The 19,056-nt window shown below is 34.5% G+C and overlaps 1 protein-coding gene across 1 annotated transcript in view; it reads right to left on the bottom strand.

The window, feature by feature from the left end:
* DNAH8 (dynein axonemal heavy chain 8) overlaps positions 1-19,056 on the bottom strand; it is a 119,170-nt gene that overhangs the window by 47,229 nt on the left and 52,885 nt on the right. The window contains exons 44-56 of the mRNA XM_068185484.1: positions 17,229-17,407; positions 15,328-15,515; positions 14,392-14,478; positions 14,184-14,291; positions 13,242-13,376; positions 12,451-12,612; positions 11,347-11,593; positions 9,202-9,443; positions 8,979-9,119; positions 4,922-5,159; positions 3,827-3,969; positions 3,150-3,284; positions 974-1,096 (exon numbers count right to left, since the gene is read on the bottom strand). Of these exons, the coding sequence (XP_068041585.1) occupies positions 974-1,096; positions 3,150-3,284; positions 3,827-3,969; positions 4,922-5,159; positions 8,979-9,119; positions 9,202-9,443; positions 11,347-11,593; positions 12,451-12,612; positions 13,242-13,376; positions 14,184-14,291; positions 14,392-14,478; positions 15,328-15,515; positions 17,229-17,407 (2,128 nt within the window). The remainder of the gene's footprint in view (positions 1-973; positions 1,097-3,149; positions 3,285-3,826; positions 3,970-4,921; positions 5,160-8,978; positions 9,120-9,201; positions 9,444-11,346; positions 11,594-12,450; positions 12,613-13,241; positions 13,377-14,183; positions 14,292-14,391; positions 14,479-15,327; positions 15,516-17,228; positions 17,408-19,056) is intronic.

Below are 19,056 nucleotides of genomic sequence, written 5' to 3'. Positions count from 1 at the left end.
TTAAGTAAGTTGTACAAATTAGAAATTTATGCAAAAAAAGAAGAAAATACACCATGATAACTTAACTTCTTTTTGTAATTCTACTACTCCATAGAGAAATATTTATACTTTAATCTAAAAAGAGATTAAACTATCTTACTTAGTCATACGGAAGATCTTGGTTTAGGTGATTTTAATGGCAGGAAAATTTTTTCAGAGCTCTACTGCCATATAATATCAAGAAATTGTGTTTGTATTCTTTTGAACTAAACAAAATTAACAAAATTAACTGGGGGGAAAAAAAATTTTGTTCCTCATTTTGTTGCTGGAAATTCAGCTACAGATGTTCCAGCTATGCTTTTCAGTTCACTCTTGGGCCTCCTTTGAAGCAAAACAACTGATTCTTCCATACTTCTTTTTGAAAGGTTATTCACTCTTCATTCCACTCTACAGTTCCACAGTTTGCCCCATAGCAAGTACTCCAAAGATATTCAGCAAGCCTCATGTATATGCTCACATACCCCACCAAAACCAACTTATTTTGTCACCAATCACAAACCATTATCGCATCAAAAATATTTCAGCCATGTCTTAGGGCCATAATGCAAGACCTAGTGGAGGCCTTGAATTTTTCATAACCTTTATTTCTCTCTACAAGGTGTTGGCCTATCTCTTGGCAGAAATTTATTTATTGGTGCTCTCAGATTAATGTCAATCTTGAAATTGTTAATATGCTACTTTAGTACGGTACTGATTTTTGTTTAATCTTAAAAAATAAGGAGTTGGAGATTATGTAAAATACAGCATCATTATATTACATCTCATCAGTAAATCTAATTTTCTCTCTTTGTGTGCACAAGCATACCAAATTTATAAAGCATTTCCAATACTTAACGGTTCATTAAAATATGTAAGAAGTCCACTGTTTCTCATGTGTATATATATAAAAAGTACAACAATTTGAGAATAAGTAGTAAATATTTTAAAAGTTTACCTGATCTCCCCATTCATTGATAAATGGCATATTGATATCATCAATAAAAATAGTCATCTTCCTGCCCCCAGGAGGTCCATAAGTACTTCCAACACGTTTGTCCACATAAGTCTCTATTGTCCTCTAAAAAGGTAAACAAAGTTCTCATTTTATATCTAAAGCAACAATAGTTAAAAGAAATTTTTAAAAAACCTGCTACAGCACTCAGTCAATGATTCCCTCTTTTTGTTAGCAGTTTCATCTTTAATTCTAGTATTACGGAACCCAGTTCCTAAGGAATCCTATTCCTGTCCTGCAGCCCACCTCTGGCTATCAGAGGTTTTTAAAAAGTTTCCAAACTTAGAAATTATTATTTCATTATCATCATTATCATTCCCCTAACTAATATCATTTGTTTAATATTTGCAATACAACTGCAGAGAACACAGAGGCAACTTTATTTATGATTTCCCAGGTGTCTTGTGAGGGATATAATGCAAAACTTTAATATTTTGGTGGCAAGAAAGAAGATGCAATAGACAAGTAAGAATGATATATAACTTAAATGTTTCTTCAAAGTTTTACAGGTCTACGGTCTTTCTAAAGATAGATAAACAATGACAGAAAAAAAGACCTTACAAAATGGTACCAGATGTTTTCCTTAGACAAGTAATGCTTTCTCCCTAAAAGCACAAATGTCACCCTATATGAGTAATGTAGCATGTGCTGTCATGAAGATGAAAGCATTTAAAGTATTTTTGAAACAGAAAATAGACACATTGTTTGTCCAACGGTTTTGCCCCATTTTTACAACAGGATATTGATGAGTATTTTAAGATAAAGACATACAGAGAATATGTGATTAAGGTGAAAAAGAGAAACTGATAAGTGATTACATAAGTAATCAAAAACTTTGTAGCACATCTAATGCATCCAAAATCACACAACTTTTCAAATAGCCTCAGAATAGTGGCTCAAAATTCAAAAAAGGAAAAAAATTTTGAGTGTAACTCTTTCAAGTGATTAGAAGCATTTCACCTGTTTTCCTGCAACATCTCTCCATTGGAAACCAGCAGAGTGAATCATTTCTTGAGCTAACGCGCTGCTAAGGGAGTCCTTCCTCTGGTACAGAGGATGTGTGAGAGGACCTTGGTGTGTTCTCTCACACATCCTCTGTGCAGAGGCAAGCAAGTCTAGGATTTCTTTCCAGGAATATTCCAAGGACCCATAATATGCTTAGATGTCGTAGATGCTGGATGTACTTACCACACTAAGTAAAGGACACTGGGACAGAGATAAAGACTGTTCAATAAGTCTTGCATGCATGAAAGGATGTCTGCCTAATTCTGTCTCATTTTTGATACAATACCGTTTTTCCCAGCAGGTGTATAATTCATTATTTTTCACCATTTTCTAAATTTAATTTACATTAGCTTCTTAAAAAAGATGCCTAATTTTGGAATGGAGTTTGTAAGACCTATTCCATTAATAGATTTTTCAATCAATAAATTTTCCAAAATGAATTCTTTTTCCTACCAGAGCCTCATCACTATGAATTCATTGCTCTGAATTGGTAAAGAAGCCAATTTAACTTACAGAATCACATCCTTTCAAATTAGTAGTATCAAATCATATCACAGTGTTATGAAACATCCTTTCAATCACTTGAAAACACTATGTACAGCATTTTTTTCTGCTTATATAGATTTTTACCAGTTACATTGGGTAAGAGAAATTTCTACAAAGTTGTCATGCTAGAGGTCTTTAAAGGTTGAATTTCTGATGCTGTAGTTAATCCTGGGCTGAGGAAAAATAAAATTATCTAAAGGTTAAAATCAATACTTTATTTAACAAAAATTAAAATTAACACTATATACTAAAGAATCAGAAAAAAACAAAGTATAACAAAAAATCTAAGAAGAAAATCAAAGGTCTTTAACAAAAAAAATTCATTCTTAGAATTCCTACTGAAAAACCACACAGCAATCTTGAATACATGTATCTCTATGTGAGTGGGTATATTTTACTTTGATCTGCAAAAATTATTTTTAATAGAATTTTCTGAAATGTTGAAGTGACTTAGACAAAAAAGATACTTTAGAATTTAATTCTGAATCACTTATCATCATAATTAAGTACCCTTTATGCACTTAGAAAGGAAATGGTATGCAAGATTGTTTAAAATCTATATTTTTACCTGAAACATAAATGGTTCTGTGGCAGACGAAAAGTTTAAACTTTTTGACAAATGCTTTTCTGGGTCATATCTCTTCATATATCCCTTAATCATGACTGTCTTTGCAGTCCCTTGCTCTCCAATGAGCAAAACAGCCTGTCACAGATATTTAAACCACATAAGTAACATCAAAACTCATATTTATATACATGTAACAGTCCTATTTTTCAGAAAAGAATAGTTTCGGTGTCTGTTTTTAAATGCCACATTTTTTGACAGATTTTTCTTTTCTCCAGATGCACTGAGACCATATGTGTTTTTCATCCCACATAGATTCTCCAAGAAATTTCTTTGCAGAGTTAAAAGAGAAAGGAAGAAACAAGAATGTGCTAGAGGATTTTCTTCCAGTTGCCAAACTTATTCCAGGTTCTGACACATCTGTGGCAAGTCTCTTTTAGTGATGACCCTAAGAAGGCTTCCTGTAAATTCCTTCCTTTATATTTTAAAATACAGTTCTTGCACAAAAATAATTACAGACGATCCATGTTAAGAAAATAAAAATAAAGCAATATAATGATGCACCTGGGAAGCGATTTCTAGAAGATGAAGAACAATTGTAATATCCCATTACTTTTGAAATAGTTTTCTATTTATTTTATATGGTAGATAGATACTAAAATATGTAATCCTGTACTTACTTTCTTTTGTTTTGCAATTGTGTTTATCAAAAACTGAGTCCTGGTATTATCAACATTTGGAACCAGAATAGATGCATAGTCTGGGACATGATCCGTTGGATAAACAAACTCCTGAACTCTTTTACTCCAGTGCTCCCAGGCACCTAAAATGACCAAAATAAAAAAAAAAAAGAATGAAAATTTAATAATATTCTGATCATGTTAAATATGTTCAATATTTCATTAATACAATAATTTAAAAATAGATACTATGGGTAGAATACTACAAAGTGTAAAAAGGAATAAATTTTCTCAAATCTGTCTAAAATGCATCTAAGAAAGGACATTCTTAGGCATGACCTTTAATTAGTCTACAATCCTACTAAATGTATTATGAAATTTATATATACTTATCTAAATAAAAACCCTAAAGAATGTTTACCTAGAAACTAATTCTCACACTGCTGATGAAAAATTACAGAACGTGGAAATATGGATTGCATATATGTACACTAAATTAATGTTGCTGGCAAAAAGAAAAAGAATCTGGATATGAGAGAAATTCATTTCTTCAGAAGAGAATGTATTCTGTCAAGACAGTAAGTTTTTTGTGACAATGGTTCTGTGTGCTAGTTAAATTTAAAAACCCGTTCTAGAAAATAGTATACTATTCAAAATATCAAGAACCAAAATATCTCACTATTCTTATAATTCTATAACCTTTCAGATTTATGACCAGTTATTAGACGTGAATAATAATTACTAAGCAAAATTAAAATCAGATTTTATTCCTTTAACAAAAACTACCACCTGTGAGAAAATTAAACATAAAATAAAATTAACCTGGACTAAACCAGCCTAAGCACAAATTATCTACAAATTGCAGGCTGGTTAAATTAATAGCAAAGTAATTTGTAAGAAGGAAATTAAAAAGAAATAATAAAATGTTATCAATGAGCACTCTATGTCTTGTCTCTGACTTCTCACATCCACAGATGTGCTGGTGGTACTACACTATCAAAAAAGCTCAACTCATAGGACTGTATAATAAGGACTAAAGCAGTAATAGAGTTTTAAAATGTCAGTTTAAAAAACAATATTGGTTCTGTTTCTTACCACGATCAGTAACATAAAACTCATACATCGTTTGATTGCTGCCACGAGGGATTTTTGGTAAGTCTAATTTATTATCATGAGCTCTAATGAAGGCTTCAAGTTTATCTCGACTGTCCGGCTCCAGAAGGGCACCTAAACTCCACATTACTGCAAAGTTGAAAAATTTATGCAGAAGTTGTGTAGCTGATACACCACGTTCTTCCTTCAATGGAATCAAGCCCTCCAGAAGATTAATAGACTGAAAATATTTTAAAATAAGCATTTAGAAAATATCACATAATCACTTTTTATTTACCTATATAAGTATGCACATCCATTATTTACATGTATTCAAAATTTAAATCAATACAGATTACAAAAAACCACTAAACATAAAATTCAGAACAACAAACCCAATATAATTTATTAAAGATAGCTATATAAAACTGAATAAAATTTTCAAAATTACCTAGGTAATTTTATCATCAGTTACCCTTCTAAATTATGCCTACAAAATAAATGTCATTTATGAGCTAGGATAACAAAACAGCTTTTTAAGGGATTTTATATTATTCAGAACTCCAAGAATAGGTGAAGCCTAGCCATTTCTTTCCATTTTAAAACATGAAAGAATTTGCAGCATCTGTCTGATGTATTTATCTCCATTATGGTATAATTTATGTATCTAACACAATAACTTATATTGTTCAATTTTTTAAAAAATTAGATTAAATTATTCTATTATGTGATTGCTTCACTCTGTTTCTAAGGAACTAGAGTCCAGATTCTAGAAAAACAATAACTTGTTATCTACAATTCTGAAATGTTGCTTATGAATTTGGATGTTTGACTGTCTTAGGCAATCCCATTTGTACTCCCATTTTATACAAGGCAGCATGCAGCATATTGTTTCAAAATAAATCTTTTTAACAGTGAAACAGATTTTCAGTCAGCTCTTGGAATTATGCTGTCTTGCATGTCATAATTGGAGTGGGAAGTAATACAGTAATGCATACTTCTAATCCTTGCCCAGAATCTCATTTGAAACAGTGGCCAAAAGTGGAGAAGAGTAAAAGAAAAAAATCTCTCTTGGCTTGTGGTGGTGCTGGGGTAGTACTTCCTGTTGGTACCCTCTTTGGCTTGTGACTTTCTAAACAATACACACTTTTTCTGCTTTTATAATCCCATGTGGTTTTTTTCCACCCTGAAAATAGCAAGACTGGTCTTGAGCCTTAATAAACTTTTATTGTCTATTACAACCTTTGGCAAGATGTCCCATAGGTCTGCTATTCATGGCATTGAACAGTTTGTTTTTTTCCTGTGTGAACTCCTTCATGCTTATCTTCACTGAATTTCATTTGCCATTTTATTGCCTATTAATTCAGTCTCATAAAGTCTGTCTACAGTTCTTCATGGTTAGTTGTATTGTCCTTAATACCCCGAAGAATCTAGTATCGTCAATAAATTTCTTCACCTCAAACTTTTCCAAACTGTTTATTAACATTTCGAACAGCACTGATCCCAGCATAATTGCCTCAGGATCAGTGATAACCTATGTCCTTCCTAAGAACTGATAATCCAGTCACACATTTATTATCTTCCAACACATTGTTTATCTGGAAATGACACTCCTGTCTTCTGCTATGACTATTTAGCATCCATGTAAGTGCCTGGTAAAGAACGATGTCAAACACCTTTGATCCTTTATGCAGACTGTATCAATCAGATCTCCTTTAGCTACAAGTTTACTGACTTTTCCAATAGGCTTGTAAAACAGGATAACTCTATAAGCAAAAAACTGGTGTTGAATCTCCTAAGGTAAATGATACTTGTCTACCTAATCAAGTGGGCCAGAGGATGCATAAAGAGTTGGAAAATCAGTGGAAATTACAAGGAGGAAAGCAAAGGTGAGATCGCACTTATATGAAACCATTATAAAGCTGCTGTACGTGAATAGGCAACCCAGACTGTGAATGCTAACAAATGGCACATATTCAGGTACATGTGCATGTTTGGGTGAACATCCAAAACTGAGCTTTGGAACTCAAATACAAGTCTGCCAGGTGCAACTGCTTTGATTTGGTTGTAATTTTTGAAAATTCATAAAATAAACAGAAGCAGCGTGTCCTGAATCATACAATTGCTAAAGAGATGTAACACCCAACAGATAAGGAGGGCTGATAAGGTACAGGGCTTCTGCACAGAAACCATTTATGATAAATCTGGGATTTTAAGATACAAGTAGGATAAAAATCTCCAGCGTCACTGGCTCTTAGATAACACAAGCATGGAGACCTGCTAAGAGTTATTTACTTTGTCACAGATGTGACAGAATCTTACTAGATATTTTTATTCACACAAAGAAGCATTCAATACAGCTTAAATCAGGGAAATATTTCCCTGATCAAGTGGCATGAAGAGAGCACTGACTTGCTGACACTTCCTAACAAATGCTAATCAAATATAACAGAAACTTTTGATCACAGGAAAAATCTCCCATGTAGAATATTCTAGAAATTCTAGAAATGTAGAATAAAAATAATACCTCTCTCAAAAATGTTGTGCATTGCACATCATAAAGTGATTAGTTCAATTCTTTCTGCCTGGGGACTTTAATTCTAAGGATTCTAAAGATACTCTACTTGCATTTAATACTGCACAGTTAAGCTCTCCAGCATTTACTGTGGCTATTAGTTTGCAGTAAATACATCACAATCTAGAAAATCTTAAACTAACTCTCTAACGAACAGCAAAAAGATATTGGGTGCAAATTTAGTAATTTAACATTAAACTGGAGTGCTATCAAAAACATTATCTTGTCTAGACGCTTCATCGAGGGCACCACTGAATTTTTTATGAGTGTGTCAAAATAAAAGGGAGATTACATGGACAAATGGAAAGTCTTGAAACTTAGAATCTGCGGATGACAACAGACTCATAAACAAATCAACTGGAGATATGCAGTACAGGACTGACTGTAGCAGGCAGAGGCCCTGCAAGGCCTCCCTGGCAATCACTCACCTAAGATAAGAAATGCATAATCATGATGAGTGGACCAAAGCAGCCCCTCTTCCACCCTCGGACCCTTGTTATCTCTCTGTAAGGCTATAGGTCGTATTCTCCTCAACCCTGGCCATTGGACAATTTCCAACACACTAGAATCCTACATAAAACCCCATCTCTGCCCAATTTGGCAGAAGAGCTGTCACTGGAAACCTTTGCAAGAGCTGCCAATAAAAGACACCGCTGTGGAACCTCATACAGACTTCTCCTCTCTCAATCTCTGCGTCTGCTGAGGCACTTTTGTGAACACAGAGCGAAATCACTAAAAGCTGAATTCACTAGAGCTGAAATCACTCCAGAGTTGCTCATTAAGTTGCCTCTGGCTGGGAGCTAGCCCGAGGGCCCAGACAGGCTGAGCTGATTAAGCACAGCGCTATCCGGGATACCTACAGCGGCAGCTGCCCAGGGGGGCCAGATGGACCCCTGGGACCCCAGACCGCCATAACTGACAGTCTTGCAAAATCTGCCAAACATATATTTTTAATAAATCACTGATATAGTTTGGGAACCACTCAAGGTAGAATTCCAAATGATAGGAAAGAAGAAGCAAAAATTACTATATTGACCTTGAAAGAACTGATGTGTCCATCACCCATTTCCACATATTACATCTGAAGATAAAAAGATAAACAGAATTATTCTTCTCTCTCTCTGCTGACACTGCCAGTAGAGATATAGTGACCCTTACTACTATTTTTTGGAATTAAAAGAACCAAAATGAATCCACTAGCTTATTAAACATATGCCTCTGGAAATTTACTGAAGCCTGCGAATTCCAGTCATTAGAAGACTAGCCTAGGTATGAAGTAATAGAGAGAAGAAAAAATTTTCTTCTGCACATCTTCACACTTCCTCTTATATTGCCCAAGAAAAAAACTATGGATTTTGAGCTTTTCTTTGTCAGGAAATAATATTTTTAAATTAAATTTTATGGCTATCAAATGTTCTCCTCGCTATTTCTGCACTTTTACTATTATTAGTCAATTCATACAGACTCAAACAGTATCTGTTTTACCTGCATAACGTAGTTACATTCCAGAAGCTCCATTTTGGGATTAAGGTTTAGTTTCATATATGTATATGCTGGTTCAAAGATTCTGTCATATAAACTTTGCAGAAGTTCAGCTTCCTGAGCAGTACGTTTTTTCAGCCATGCCTGAAAAAAACATCCACAATAATGTCCTGTATAAAATGTATAGGAAGGTATAATAAGGAGCAGCCTACAATAATTACCTTACCTGCAATATAGGTCTCCAGCTGAGGACAGAAGAACTGATGAAGACCATACCCATTCGAGAAACTGTTGCTGGAGAGGCATTTTCGATGTTGTGGACCTCAAATAACAGTTTACATGAAGGAGACATAGGAATTCGATCTCCATTTGCAAGAGTAAGGGTCTTGTTATCATCCAAAACTGAATTTAAATTCTCAATCCAGATTGCATCTACAGGACCATCTAAAACCAGAAACACATTTTCACCTGGTAAAATAATCAAAAGAGAGATAGTTCATATCACATTGCTGAAAAAATAAGAAAATAAGTGTAAAAAAGATGGTTTGGAACTTAAATGTCACATAATTTTATTTATTGTAATTTCTGCCATCTATACGGATGCTCATTACTGAATAAATTGCATACTTAGTTAAGGAAATATTTTTGAAATAATTGGTAGCAAATGAGAGCACAAACATACATCTATAGTGTTGAATATTTATTACCTCGGCTGACTACCAGATAGAAACTATGCTGTTCTCTCTCTCTACCATCCCTCAACAGGACAGAGGCAGAGAATACAGTGAAAATGTTTGTGGGTTAAGATAAAGACCAGGAGATCACTTGACAGCTGTCATGGGCAAAACAGACTCAACTTGGAAAACATTATTTTATTGCAAATTAACAAAGATTTGGATGATGAGAAGCAAAGACAAACACTAGAACACCTTTACCCCACTCCATTTGCTTTCTCCAAATTCAACCTCATTCTTTACAACCTAATCTAACTCTTCCTCCTTCCTCCTCTTGCCCCAACCCTACTCCAGCAGCACAGGACAGTTGGGGAATTTAGTGTTTTGTTGCTAAAGTAAGGGTTCTTTGAGCAACAAGAGACATTGAATATTCACAGATCCCTCTCAAGTTAATGAAAACTATGCTCAGTCTTCTGTTCTTAAAATCTGGTTGTTTTTCTTATATTTCAAAATATAAACATAGATGTAAGGACCTATGTTTTGGTAATTAAATTTCAGAATTCCTGTTTCATTTGGAATATGGAAAGTTTCTAATAGAGAAAACATATGCATTTCCAATGTACGGAATCCAACTGTCTTTTAAAATTAACATCCTTTTAGGAAGGTTCCCTAGAAGAATTCCCTTTCTTTAATATATTTCTTTTTTCAGATACAAATTAAAAACTGTGAAAAGGAATTTCAGTATGCCAATAGTACAATACTGAAATTTAAATACAGGCAATCAACATATGTAAAACCATAACAATAACATAATTATAAAGATAGTGCCATTAGAACAAGTGAATCTAATTTATGATTTTTCAGCTTCCAAGTAATGCATCTACACTCTAGAACTGAAGTGGCAAGAAAATTATCTTTTTTTTTTTTTTTTTTTTTAATGTCGATATACTACTGAAATAATAAATCTTTAAACTGGTGTCCTTTCTTAAGAGGTGTAATGTTGCATCCCAGGTTTGGGTTCACATAATAGGTTTTTTCTTTGTTAGTTTTCCAGTTCTTTGTACCCTCGTGCATCCCCCGGGTTTTCCCCTACTCCTGTGGTTTCCGTGCCCGTCTCCCCATTCTTGCGGTCCCACTCACCCCAAAGTCTCGTGTCCGCCCCTGCCGTGTTCCCATTGGTCGCTGTAGTACACGTCATCACCGCGATGTCTGTACCCATTGGGCGGGAGGGCTCCCCATCCGCCCTGTCCCTTCCCTATTTGATCCCACTCCTCGGCATGCTCAAGGCCATTTGCGTCCGTGCGAAGCTGGGAGCGGCTGCAGCCTTTCCATCGCAGCTCTCGCAGCCAATAAAGCATCCAGCCGCCACGCGGACGGATTTGGACGAATTCCCTGCCTCTTTGTTTCTTCCCTCGCGCCGACGGCAAAGCGCGGCCAACAGCCCACCCCAGAGCGCGACAGCAAAAGCACCCGGAAACTGCGGCGAGCCCCGGCCCCGACGAAAAGCTGAGAAGCCCAAGCCAGGCATTCGGGAGCTGACCGGGGCAGACAAAAGTAAAGAGCAGCCGCGGTGTAATCTCAATCTCATATGTTCTTTGTAGTTTTCCTCAAGAGGAACATTTGTGAATTCGATATGCTTTTTTCAATAATCATTCAAGATACATTTTTATTATATCAAATGAAAAGTATTTACATACCCTTTTTGGCTTTCAATGTTTTCCTCCACAGAGTAGAAAAGATTCCATCTGTCCAGTCATTAGTTGCAGCATCTAGTTTTCCAAACATTTGAGGAGCAGTAATAGCTTTGGGGTTCATGCGCATTTCCTTATGAGGTTGGCCACATTCTGTGAGTGCTCTCATTAATACAGTTATGACCATCGTTTTTCCAGATCCACTAGGTCCAAGTGTCATCAACCCATGGCGTACTAGATTAGTTTCATACAACTATTAACAAAATCAAAATAAAATATTTCAGTTTTAAAATCTGAATAAAAATAAATACACACTCTTGAAAGATTTTTGCTTGCACTTAGTAGTGATTAAGACGTATTAGACACACAAGTTATATGCTCAGGATTGAATTTAGCATGCATTTGCTCAATTTTAGTTTTTTGTGGAAGATTACATATCTTCAGTTTCTAATCTTTTTAGCACTAAGCAAGTTTACTATAAATGGTCCACAGAACTAAATCATAACTAAACTTTTTAAGCAGCTGAGAACAGTCTTACAAGATTTGAAAATGGGTTTTCTGTATTATTCAAAAGGAAAAATTATAGTAGCAAAACATTAATGTTACGGTAGTATGATTAATTACTACAGTGCTGAAATACCTGAGTATATGAAACAGACTGCACTTTCTCCATAACTGTGTATGGGTTTAGTTTCAGGACAGTTTTCTACTGAATGTTCTATTCGTCTTTTAATATTAGCCTTAGGTTTGCTGTGGAAGTGTCAGCCTGCCTATAAAAGTATGAATGAACTGAATGGCACAAAACAGTGGTAGTCCTTCAGGGTGCCAAAATCTTGTAAGATGAAGCATATACAGTGTATGTATACAGATTAAAGCATACGCAGTTTCTTCCTCTGTAAGCTGAATAAAGGCTTGTATCAGTCCAGGATGAAGATCTACAAGCACCACTGTGCAAGTCACTTGCATTGGTCTTCCTCAGTATGGAGCACACACAACCTTCAGTTTGTCCCATATGCGATATGGAGGCTCTTGGGTAAGACAGTGGTCTAGCCACAAACAAATTGTTCTGACTCCTGATTGTGAAGAACATTTTAGAAAACAATGTTTTACCTGAACAAGCTTAAGGTTCCATGGTGGATGGTTAACCAGCCCTGCCTCTTCAACCTGATGAGCTACTGCAGCCTGAAGCTCATCATAGGTACTTCTGTCCAACTGCAACCCCGGGAAGAGATCATTGATAAGACTCAGAAACAAAGGCTCATCTTCATCTATCTGAAACAAAAAAACATTATTAAATGTTTAAAGGATGGTTATCCAAAGAACATTTCCAAATCAAAATTATTCTCTGTTTTAAAAGAAAAAGCAGTAACAACATACTTTCTATATACAGATGCTTACAGACAACTAACAGGAGAGCTTGCTACAAAACCAGCATTTTGAAAATGTCACCCACAAGCCATGCAAAAGAGAAATTCAGAATTGAACGAAATTTCCCAATGAGTAGATGTTGGAGTCTATTCATAAAATTGATTTGTAAACCATTTGCATAATATATTGGAAAGAACATCCTATCTGGAAAGAAATCTTTAAAAGACTGATTTAATGGATACTCATTATTCAATTTACTTATGGTACAGTGGTCAGTCTCTGCACAAGTCAGGACACTGAAAGTCAAATGCAGAGGTAAGCCTTAATATTAATCTATTTGAACCTTTGCATAATGAACACTCTTTACAAGTCTAATAAACTCTCTATGCTGTTTAATGATAACATGAAGGTTAGCATGCTTCATTTTTTAAAGAAAAAAATGTTTGAGATTTTTTCTGATCTCATACAAAACCCATGAAATATATATTAGGCTTGCCTCTACATGGTCCTAAAATATTAAATTAGATTCTTACCAGCTTAGAAAGATTCATATCTCTTAACCCTCTCATGACAATACTTAATTCGCCTTCAGCTGGCCTGGCTCTCTTTTGAGCTCCAAGAGTCCTCAGTACTGAAAGAATATTCCTCAGACCAAAGTCATAATGGACCTAGAGAGTGAAAGAAGGTTTATATATCAGTAACGAGATGTCTAGCTTTATTTCATCAATATATCAAACTTTACTTGCATATTTACTTGCATAGCACAGTTGTCATGCCTGGAAAAGGTAGCTAAAATAGGAATTGTTGCTGCTGTCTAGGAATTATTCTGTTCAAATAAATGAATGATGATAAAGTTGTTTTCAGGACTATGTGTGTGTGCTATAAAGTTTTTCTTCCCTAATTTAAATTTAATTGATTTAAACATTTATCATGCCACATAGAAAAAAACTTACAGCTCTAAATAATGGGGTTCTAAAAAACTAATAGTTCCATTCTAGACCATGTCTTTTCAACTAAGGCATCTTAAAGCACAGACTTCAGATCAAGGCAGTGCTATGGGGACATGAACAACTTAAATCAAACTAGATGTTTCTCCAGTGGTTTCCAGTTTCCAATTTCCAACTACTTAGCCTAGCCCTGGATAATTCTTACAAAAAAATATATGACTGGGATAATTTTTGTCTGGTTGACATGTTTAGGCGGAGAACCTCATGCACTTGCACCTCATGCAACCTTGCACATTGCACTAAAAAGCATCATTTTTAACAAAAAAGGTGCATATACAACTACATATTCAGAATTAATGTAGTCATTTATTCAGAAATTTTATAGAGGTATTTGTTTATGTTACATTTAAAGTACTTCAATATTTTGTAAAAGGCATGGAAGTGATGTTTCAGAAACAATTTGCAGAACCCAAGAAGTAGGAGGTTTTACTATGTAAATACAAAGACAAAAAGAATACATAACATCACCTGCTTAGTGAGCTGCTCCTCACAAAGTTTATAAAGAAAAAAGAATTTCTTAGCCAAGACCACATTATCAATAAATCCATAACTTGCAAGCTTAACCCTTATAATTATCTGAAATACAAATATTTGTAGAAATTCCATTAGTTTCTCCTGAAGACAGGTCAGCAAATTAAAATACAGTTTTTCCTTTCAGTTCAGTCAGGAATTATACCTGTTTATCTGGAACCATCATTGCAACAGTTCTAAACTGTATTTTGAGATTTTCTGGTAGTTCTTGACGTCCAGCATATCCAGGATTCTAAAAAAGAAAACATAACACATCATTATTATTTGCAATAGTCAAAATAGTCTCCTTTTAATTGTTCAATAAAAATAAATGCATGTGTAAATACTTAGAGCAGTTTGGAGTTAGAAGCCTTGCCTATCAATTACTGTAATTTTAATCTCCCATAAAGTAATCTTGGATTGCCATCTACCTTGGCATTAGGAAACATACACTTTAAAATTGAGATTACAGGAAATAGTGCTAGGAAGCCTCAAGAATCCTATGCAACAAGACAGCATATTCTGAAAGTTAATATTATGGAAGATTGAGGATTTTTTACATATCTATGTAGGTACCCATTAGTCAAGACCTGTGTCCCTGAAAAATATCTTTCTTATATCTCTCCTTCTTTAAGTGAATATTCCTTTTCTCCCCCCCCACAGTATCTTTCTCATTAATAAAGTATTAATACTATTAATTAAAGTATTAATATTATTAAACTACTAGTATATTAATATTATTAAAACATTTGTGAATTATTAATGCATTATTATTAGCATTATTAAAGATATGGTAGTAAAGTATATTAGTGTTTCAGTCCTGTCAGTGAGCACAGAGAATTCTGCAAGTTTGGTCAAATTCTTAGTCTGCACGGTGAATAGCAATACAGCAATGAAGGGACATAATTATGAACCCTTTCAATAATACTAAAGTCAAAATGAAGGCATGCTATTCATGAATAATCATATTATTTATGTATTGTGCACTTTAATCTAATTCTATAGTGACATATTTTATGAATAAAACCAGTTATTTTCACCGTGTCACTTAACCTCTATGTAGTATAATTTGCCTCTTCTTTGAAATTATTACTACACTTACCATAGTTAGGAAAATTCCAAACTCTAGATTTAAATCTACACAGTCTCCATCAGAAAAAATGAACTGCTTTTTTTTTTCTTTTCTTGCTGTTAAAATAATATATATTTGTTGTGCTGCTACTGATAAGACAGGCAACTCAATTCGATTGAATTCATCAAAACATCCCCAAGATCCAGACTGTGCAAGACCTAAAACAGGGAAAGAAAAAAATATTATCTCTTGTCCTTAATGCATATTTGAATATCTCAACTAAATGACTTTTCCTGAAAGTAATTAAATCATACTAGTTTTATTTATTGCCCTGCGGTCAAGGCCTATCTTCCTTCAATCCACCTGACTTTTTCCATACCTGTCCAAATTAATATTAGTTGATTTATACACAATGCTTAAAAGGGAATCAAAGTCTGAAAAAACATTTTGATAATTTTGGGCATTTGGTAAATATTTTTATAGATCAGTCTGTGAATGTACAGCACATTTTATTGTAGAGCACCATTCAATTATTTGCAAAAAGCTGTACTGTTAGTCTAAAAAATTAAAAATAAGTGACTTAGAGCCACAAAACATTAGTTCTAAATGTCGCCAAAAAAAAGTCACTGTTTTTATTTTACAATTTTAAGTCCCTACTAAACAAGTTTCTCATAATAGTAGAGGATATTAACAACATTCAAAGCGTGGATATGTCTATGAAAGAAAGAGAGAAACCCAGAGAAAGAAAAATAAATGAAAAGAGAAATCTAGAAGTACTATATTAATAACAAGAACATTTTTGTACAGGATTATTTTCACAGATGCCTAATTTCTGTTTGGAAAAGTAACATGTATGTAGTATCACCTAAGAGAATTGTTTTTCCTTTCACAATGTTTTATAAGAAAGTTTCTAACAGCATTTTTTCCCAAATTATATTAAAGCACCAGCAAGCCATGTTTTTCTCTTATGTATACTGAAAGCTTGCTGTTTAATTGTGAGTAATTTATGCAAGTCATTCAGGGATTAATCCATGTTGCACAGTTAAGGCTAAATCACTTTAAAGACATTCTGTCGTGGATTTTGTCACTCAAAGATTTTCTAAAATTTCATTGACTTTCAAATGGGTAATATGTTTATAAACCCACAGCTTTAGCCACTTTTATGCCTCTTGCCTCCCAATACATACAATACCATTACTCTGAAAAATTAGCTGACAGAAATCTCTTGGAAGTTCAAGTCCCTTACCTGGATCAGAATAACCCCATGCAACAGTACAAGCAGTACAAAGCAGTTCTGCAGAAAACGACCTGCTGTTCCATTAAAAACTAATTAGGCATGAATCAGAACCATGCCCTTGTAGCAGGGGAAGCCAGCTGCATACTGGGCAAGAGTGTAGCCTGCAGGGTGAGGCAGGTCATTGTTCACTTCTACTCAGCACCTGTGAGATAGCAGCTGGAGTACCACGCTCACTTTGGGGTTTCCCAGTAGGGGAGAGACATTGGTACATTTGCATGAGTGCACCAAGTGGCTGCTGTGTTTGTCAGTGGCTGGAGGGAGGATATGACACAGTGGCAGAGGCTGAGAGAACAGCATTTGTTGAGTCTGAAGAGAAAGCAAAGTGAAAAGCCTATTGCTGTTGACAACTAGATAAGAGGAGGCACTGAGAAACTGGAGTCAGGCTTGTTTCAGAGATGCAGAGGAAGAAAAGAAGACAGTAGACACGTATTTCAATGTGGAAGATTCCAAGCCAGAGGAAGTATAAAAAATGTGATAAGAATGATCAAAATACGAGCAGAGGTGCTGCAGAACATCCATCCCTGGAGACAGTCAAAACCCAACATGAATAAGGTACTGAGTGAGCACCCTGCTCTACCTGCACCTGCTAAATGACCTGTGGAAGTCTCTTCCATCCTACAGAAAGAAATCTTACCTTTGAAAATCCTGCCCAAACCTCTGAAGTCCATTTGATCAGAGCAGTTAAAGACTACTACATATTTTCCCAGAGCCTTTCCCATGTCTTTCGTTGTTTCTGTTTTACCAGTTCCAGCTGGTCCTGCTGGAGCTCCTCCCATGTTCATTCCCAAAGCTTGTGCTAAAGTTATATAGCACCTACAAATATAAATTTATGTTAATCTATTAAATTATATTAAAGATATAAATGCATATCTATAAAATACAGATCAAGTTATGGAATAGATTTTACAGCCCCTATGTTGAAATGCTAGTACTTCATAAAGCAATTCCATGGATTTCAGTGCAAGAAGTTCAGAAAGGTAAAAGGCACAACATATAACATTTAATTGCCACTTATAAAAGAAAGAAATCCCCAACAAATCAAACAAACAACAAGAGAAATAAACCCTGGTGTTAACAAGCTAAAAAATCAATGCACACTCTATAAAGGTATTTCTCATTAACTTTTCTGGCAGGTATAAAGAGCACATTCTGCTATTGAATTCTTCTATGTCATCATATTTTGCAGCATACTAACTTGTATACATTTAATTATGTTACCTTTGACTAATCCTCAAGTGTGAAAGAATAAGGATATACAGGTAGTCCCTTCCCATGCTATGTGTAAGAAATAGTTACAATTCTAGGAAAAAAAGAACCCTAAGTTTTACCCCCTTTTTTTTTTTTTTTTTTTTTTTTGAAGTCTTAAAGGGTCTAAACTACAGTTTTACTTATATGTTAGCCTTAGTTATGATTTTCATTTGTGGCAAGCTATAGAAGAGTAATGCTGAAGGAATTAAGCAATAGGGTGTCTTCACTGTCAAATCAACATAGTTTGGACACATTCTAAATGAAGTATTTCTGGTTTTAATCCATAATTGAACAGAGTTTTATAACTAACTGGTTCCTCAGTTTAGTTTGAATCACTGTAATTTATTATGCCCAACTTGCACTGCAGGGACTTTCTTGCTCTCTCTTCAATAATGAGTTCTGAAGTGACAGGAAGGCTTTCTCTCTGCCATTCTCTTCAATCAATTTTAGGGTAGAATTTAACAATTTTATATCAAAAATTCTCCATTGCTGAGGGCAATAGAGTTCACTGAACTGTATTGAACTTTCCATATTGTCATAATAGCAGCTCTACCTCTTCTGGAGAAATAAAGGTATCTAAAAAGTCATAGAAGCGCATACACCACACAAATATCAAAGTAAATGATTGTAGGTTGGAAGATGTTTTTATTTCTTTATATATAAAAATATACTATATTATATATATATATATATATATATATATATGTATCTTTTTGGTCTTCTATTTTCTCATTTGGCTTCAAGTGATATCTCAAGAAAAGATCAAAAGGAGAAGTTATTTGGACAAGGAAGGAAGCAAAGATATTCCTAAGAGGAAAAAGGAAATACAGTTCTTTGTTAAGCCATATTTGAAACAAAATTACCTTTTACTTGCCTGGCTACAGAAGAAAGAAGTTGAGTACACACAGATTTTTCTTAGACTTTCAAAGAAGCCACAGAATCTTTACAGAATCTCTTATTACAAAATTTGAAATATTTGACCTAACCTTCACTTCAGTATACTGCTAAACTATATGTTACTATATAACCTCAAAACAATGAATTTCTGTTATTAATATTCTGTGATAAAGGCAGTGATAAAGGAATTAGCAAGTGTACAGAGAAGTGAGACTCTATTTTACATTTTCTAAAAGAGTATATTAAGCAAATGTATGAGAATGTTTTCAGCTCACACAGGACTTAACTCAGAATGTATCTCTTTAGAGATAAATATT

The sequence above is a fragment of the Anomalospiza imberbis genome, chromosome 3 (assembly GCF_031753505.1).
Source record: "Anomalospiza imberbis isolate Cuckoo-Finch-1a 21T00152 chromosome 3, ASM3175350v1, whole genome shotgun sequence".
Lineage (NCBI taxonomy): Eukaryota > Metazoa > Chordata > Aves > Passeriformes > Viduidae > Anomalospiza > Anomalospiza imberbis.
The sequence above is the reverse complement of the archived record's forward strand: the minus strand, read 5'-3'. Positions and strand labels throughout refer to the sequence as shown.